Source organism: Lactuca virosa, chromosome 8 (genome assembly GCF_052849685.1).
Source record: "Lactuca virosa cultivar CGN04683 chromosome 8, Lactuca_virosa_CGN04683_v6, whole genome shotgun sequence".
Taxonomy (NCBI): domain Eukaryota; kingdom Viridiplantae; phylum Streptophyta; class Magnoliopsida; order Asterales; family Asteraceae; genus Lactuca; species Lactuca virosa.
In genome coordinates this window covers 10,662,143-10,668,328 of record NC_136433.1, presented here as the reverse complement: position 1 = coordinate 10,668,328, position 6,186 = coordinate 10,662,143, and the positions used below count along the sequence as shown (strand labels likewise).

The following is a 6,186-nucleotide window of genomic DNA, read 5'->3' as shown; positions in this document are numbered from 1 at the left end:
AAACCGACAAAATCAACAACCAATTTAAACCATAAATCGTACACAAATGATGGTGGTATTATCGGAGACAATGGAAATAGACGAGAAGGGTAGGAGGTGATCTCGATGGAGTTGACATATGAGAGGAGAGGGGAAAAGGGTGGGTTGTTGGGTTAAATTTTAAGACTATAAGATGTACCCATAACACCATAACATAAAATGTTTCGCCATATCATTTTGTGGACATTTACTCATGGAAATATCCATCGCCCAAACTACTTTTAAAAATTTAATATAAAATTGAGACAGAGAGAGAATTAAGCCTCTTATCACGTCACGATTTTTCACTTCACCTCAATATAACACACCATTACACATAAGGTCGTGTTCACTAATGTTATGAGTTGACATGTTACAGATGTTAGCATAAGGCTGGAGGAAGTCGTGACATGTTTGTCACCATGTCAACTTAGTTTTTTAGCAGCTAAGTCACTCTCACATCAATTTTGTCACACTACAAGCTCAACATGTCATAGTGATGAGATTGGTTATAATAATATTTTTTTTACTCTACCGATCAAGAATTACACATTCTCTCCCTATCTCTCTCTCTAATGTATTGCCATGTACATTCTCTCTTCTTGGCATGTCATCATAGTAGAGTGGTGTTTGTCGAACATGTTATGGTAGTTGTCGAGCCTAGTCTTCCAACCCTAACTCAGTGGGTGTTATGACAATACCACTTGGGCTAATAAAAAGATTTAAAAAAAGAGCCAAGGTAAAAATGTTACATATATTTGGAGTTTTGAACGTAGTGGTGTTTTTTTTTAAAAAAAAAAACCTATTTACCATATGGATATACTTTTGAAAGTATTTACCAATAATGGTGATTTTGCCATTTAGTAAAAAGAAAAAACTTATCGTGCCCTAAATCAACTTTTACCGAACAACGCAAGCAGACCCCAATGCAAGGGAAGAAAGCCACCGTCTCACCAGGCTGCACCACCATTATCGGCTACAACTCCGACCGTACACTCCACCTCCGGCTACAAAAGACGACAGCGACTCTAGCTCTGACCACATCCTCCGACGATTTGATCTCATGTACGATTTGTTTACTCCATCTCACAGCTTCGATGTCTATACATTCAACTTCGATTATGCTTTGTTTAGCTTCGTTTTCTCCATCTCACAACTTGGATTTTATTAAGTTTTAATTTTGAAATTTCTTGTGTATTTGTTAGGTAATGTCGAATTTTTTATTGAACAAGCTTAGGTTTAGATTTTTGAATTGAACATACCAAGTTGCTGCTTAAGTCAATCAAAGAGGGGATTTGAGTTGAATTTTGATGTAGAATTTTGCTAAGGTTAAATAAATGATGTTGTATCAGGACGTAGGACCCGGACCCGGATCCACCGCAACTCAAAAGCAATATCAACTACATTTGAATCAGACGAGACATCTTCTATATTCTCGTCTGGTCCTTACTCTGGTCTAAATGCATTTGATCATGATAACATATCCAAAACAACCCACTTTTCAGAAGACCTTCATGAAGGAAGATGAAGATGCAACTGGAATTTGGACAATTACGGCTTGGATTTGGTTAGGGGAAAATGCTTAATTACTTGCTTATCGTATCATGATTCATGCTTAAGCTTTTTGCGTTCTTATCCCCGTAAGAAAGATCTAACCTCCACATCTAAATGTTTTTTTATTTTCTTTTGTTTATTTTTGTATGAAGGAATGGTTGGTTTTATACCTATAATATTATATCTAAGAATTGGTTTTAATTTAAGATGTTTGTTGGTTTAGATTAAAAGAATTGTTTGTTGGTTTTATAAAAAGTTAGTTTAGATTTAAAAAAATTGTTGGTTATAAAAAAGTGATAAACCTTACTAGAAAAAAGTTACAAAAAAGTGGAAAAAAATTATAGTAAAAAACAGTAAAAATAAAAAAAAAATAAAAAAAAAATAAAAAAAAAAAAACTGAAAGGTTAAATTAAATATATATATATATATATATATATATATATATATATATATATATATATATATTTGTTAAATACTTTTAAAACTATATGGTAATATTTATAAAAAAAAAAAAAAAAAAAAAAAAAAAAAAAAAAAAAAACTACATACATTTGATTTTGCTTGATATTTAATTGTCTTCAAGGTCTTAAGTCTTAACCAACTACCACCACATCGGCACATCCAAACAAACACCAATTGCCTTTCAATCAGAGCATTTCCCCAGAAGTGAAGCTCAGATCGGCTCGCCATAACCAACTACCACCATACCAATGGCTTCTGCAACCCTCATTCATCCTTCCTCTCTATCTCACAATTCATCTCCATTACCGACTGTTTCTAGAACATATCCCTTTATTGCTTCTCTTTCTAACACCGCACTTTCCTTTTCCTACCCTAAAAACCAAATACTTCGTTCAATAACATTCGTTCCCCAAACGGGTTTAGCTTCTTTTTCTTCTTGGAATGGCCTCAGGCACAATGGGTTTTCAATCTCGCTAAAATCTTTGAGATTTGGTAAGTTTCTTTTATCGAGTAAGTTAATGTTCATATATTGATATACCCTCCCTCCGTTCATAGTCAAACTCATGGATTTTCAACTGGAGAATGATGTAGATTGTAGACTCCAGTTATGAATTTGACACCAACTTCGACCTTTTCATAGTTGATTAGAGCTAGCAGAAAAAACTGTAGAAAACTCCGAAATGCATATCAATTTGTAAGTTGAAAAGCTCTTAGTTTGACTAAAAAGTCAATCCTTTTAGAACAGAGGGATCAATCGATTATGAATGAGTTTGTGTTTTTTACGCTTGATATGCTTGTGGTGATCTGCGTATGCAGAAAAGAGAAAGAAATGTCGAGGGAAAGTTGTGTTTGCATCTTTATTTGGAGTTGGGGCTCCTGAAGCGTTAGTGATCGGAGTAGTCGCATTGTTGGTTTTTGGCCCTAAAGGTCTTGCTGAGGTATTGTATTTTATCACCTTAAAACCCCTAATTTCTTGATATCATTTGCATTTAATCTGATAAATCATAAATGTGTTTGCTTTTGATTGCAGATTGCAAAAAATCTAGGGCAAACTTTACGAACATTTCAACCGACGATTAGGGAACTTCAGGTAATGTCTTCAAACATAATTTTCACAACTTTGAAATAAATTGGTGTCATGAATGGTATGTATATATTTATAGGAAGTTTCTAGGGAATTCAAGAGCACCCTTGAAAAAGAAATTGGCCTTGATGAGCTCAAAAATCCGGCACTACGCAACACCAACAACATACCTACTTTGTCCTCGACCCCTTTATCTGTTTCTACATCTGAAAATTCTCAGGCAACAACCACAGAAACACCTGCTGCTGCCACCACCACCTCCACTACTGAGGATTCTCAGGCGGCAGCAACACCTCTTGGTGCCACCACCGAGGATAGTCAGGCAACACCCGCAACTCCTGTAGGCGTCACTGAGGATTTTCAGGTAATAGCATCACCGCCTGATGTCACCACAGGGGATTCTCAGGCGCTAGCAACAACTCCGGCAGCCACTTGATAGCTAAATCGACAAGCATAATATGAAATGTTTTTCATTAGAACTGAGGATAAATAGCTTTATGAAAAGTGTGTTTTGAAGTTCAAAGTTAAATCGACGACCATAATGTGATAAGATAATTTGGAAATTTTACAGCCCACTAGTTTTTCATTTTTCATTATAATTTGTTGAATTTTTAGGTTCTCAAGCAAAGCCTCGACATAGTTCGCTTGCCATTATTTCAATAATATCATATACAATTTTATTCATTTGATAGGAGCTAAGGTTTGCTTATGTTGTAGTATATAAATAGGGAAAATACCACAAATAGACAAAAAAATGGGGTGAATTTCTAAATTTAGTCATAAAACAAGTTTTTCCGGCTATAGACATACATTCCGCGGAGGACCATCCACGGACCTCTGCGGAATGACTTCATCTCCGCGGAACACTCGAAAGTCTGATTTTTAACGTTAAAAGAGTGATCCGCGTAGGCCCTCTGCGGATACAATAACACCTCCGCGGAGTGAGTTGTTTGGAGGTCATAAGTACCTCCGCGGAGATGGTGACGAGGAGCTCCGCGGAGAGAGTAATGTCTCCGCGGTGACGAGGAGCTCCGCGGAGAGAGTAATGTCTCCGCGGAATGGGTGGTTGGAACGGATTTTAGAGGGTTTTTTGATACAAAGTGTTCTTTTTCATATTTTTAGCTTCATTTGGTCGATAGATCAGTTCTTTTCATTTGATTTTCAAAAAAATATATGAGTTTTGTTATTTTATGTACTGGGGGTTTTTGGCAGATAAGTAATGGGATTAACGCCTACGTTACACCAAAGTTTAACAACTTAGGTTTACTGCTTCCGCCAAATTTTGATCGTCGAATATTATTTTAATTTGGTCAAAAGTAAGGCTAATATGTTCAATAGTAATATATCATTGTCATTTCAACACCCGGTTCATGGGTATGGTATGAATATTTTAGACGAAGTAGATGTTCATCAACTCAGAAATGTAATTTCTGAAACGAAGGAGATTGTGCATTTGTATTTAGAGGTGTTTCAGGGATTGGTCGAACAGACAGAAGCGGTTCAGAAAGTTGTACCATACAATGTTGAAAACGTTGTATCTGATAATGTTGAAGAGGAGTCGAGGTACGTATGAGGAGTCGGTTTACCCCCTTCCAGAACCGTGTGATTGGGAAATTCCTGCTGAGATGATGGTTGTTAAACCCCCGATAATGGATACACGTCAAGCTGGTAGACCGAGAAACAGAAATCGTATCCCGTCACAATGTGAGGAACCTATAGTAAGAAGGTGTAGTAGATGTGATAGTACAACACATAATGCAGCGACTTGTCCGGCATTGGTCCCAAAGAAACAAAAAAAGGCTACAAAAAGTAGTGCGACATCAGGTAGTAACACAAAAGGGAAAGGGAAAGGGACAGAAAGGACTCAGGAGACGCTAGAGACGCACGGGACACAAGAGACGCGTTGGACGAGTGGGACGCAGAGAGAAGACTATTGTTCAACGTTTGATTTGAATGATTGATGTTGTATTTATAATTAATTATGTTTTGTTTTATAGGACATTAATTTGTATACTTTGAAATGGTGTGTTTATTTTAAAGATGATGGGTAATATTATGATTATATTAGTGCATAATTACTAGTAGAATAATAACTAATACTCGAAGATAATACATTCAACAAACCAGAAACATATAGTAAACGTACAACAACAGTAATTAACTTAAGGGAATTGCAAAGGATACTTTTCTTTCTCCATTGTTATGTAGTCATCCCTAATTCTTATTTTATCTTCCATACGATCCTTTTGGCTACCAAATTCTATCATTTCTGCATCCTTGTCAGCAAGCCATTTTTCAGACAGTTTGATATTCTTCTTACTTTTTTTTATCCATTCCTCATGATCTTTGATTTTGTTTTTAGTAATCGTCATCCTTTCCTCAACCTCTTTGCACTCCGCCGCAATGAGGTCACGACGTTCAGTGAGAGCTCGAGATGAGTCTTTATCTTTTTTTTGTTGTTCTATGAAAAAAATGTAAGTATCGTTCTATTATACAATAAAAGTCATGATACAAACTTATTATATAATACAAAACGAAGTTCAAATTTTTATAGTATAAAAAACTAAACAATGATAACTATTAAAATGCATTAGAAACTAACCTTAAACGGAAACATAAAACTGGGAACGGTATACTTGTGTACTTTCTTCGATTCGGGATTGGCCTGCTTGAATTATCTAAACTCTTTTATTTTCTTAAACATTCCACGAATCATACGCGAAGTATATTTCCATAAATATTTATTATAATTAGTTCATTGCATACTACTGCGGGAATGTCCAATCATCTATATTATCAGCAAGCTTGTATACTGCTGCAGGAATGCACGTTTTAACGTCCCGTCCGTGTAGACCCTTCAACATAAAAACAAGCTGGATAAGCATCACATCATCTTCATCTTGTAGTGCCAAATAATTCGGGGACATAATTAAGTCTTCTAAATCTCTCAGCCGCAAACGTGCATCAGAAATATCTGGGAACAACCGAGCACGGAGATTTGAATTTGACTGGCCCTTTTCGTCATGGAGTAAATCCACATAAGGACCAACTTTTAAACCACAAATCAG

The 6,186-nt window shown here is 36.0% G+C and overlaps 1 protein-coding gene across 1 annotated transcript; it reads left to right on the top strand.

Annotated features, from left to right (window-relative positions):
* The first annotated feature begins 2,161 nt into the window (after nt 1–2,161).
* On the top strand, nt 2,162–3,711 carry LOC145129100 (sec-independent protein translocase protein TATB, chloroplastic-like). The gene is made up of 4 exons (XM_079063851.1): nt 2,162–2,526; nt 2,851–2,972; nt 3,065–3,124; nt 3,198–3,711. The coding sequence occupies exons 1-4, from the start codon at nt 2,283–2,285 to the stop codon at nt 3,552–3,554; spliced, it is 783 nt and encodes a 260-aa protein (XP_078919977.1). The 5' UTR covers nt 2,162–2,282; the 3' UTR covers nt 3,555–3,711.
* Nucleotides 3,712–6,186: the final 2,475 nt, after the last annotated feature.

Excerpts from the sequence above, each read along its gene's own strand:
- LOC145129100 (XM_079063851.1), top strand. The coding sequence starts at position 2,283 with ATGGCTTCTGCAACCCTCATTCATCCTTCCTCTCTATCTCACAATTCA. Across the intron at positions 2,973-3,064 it reads GCCCTAAAGGTCTTGCTGAG|ATTGCAAAAAATCTAGGGCA; the intron begins GTATTGTATTTT and ends TTTTGATTGCAG. Across the intron at positions 3,125-3,197 it reads CGACGATTAGGGAACTTCAG|GAAGTTTCTAGGGAATTCAA; the intron begins GTAATGTCTTCA and ends ATATATTTATAG.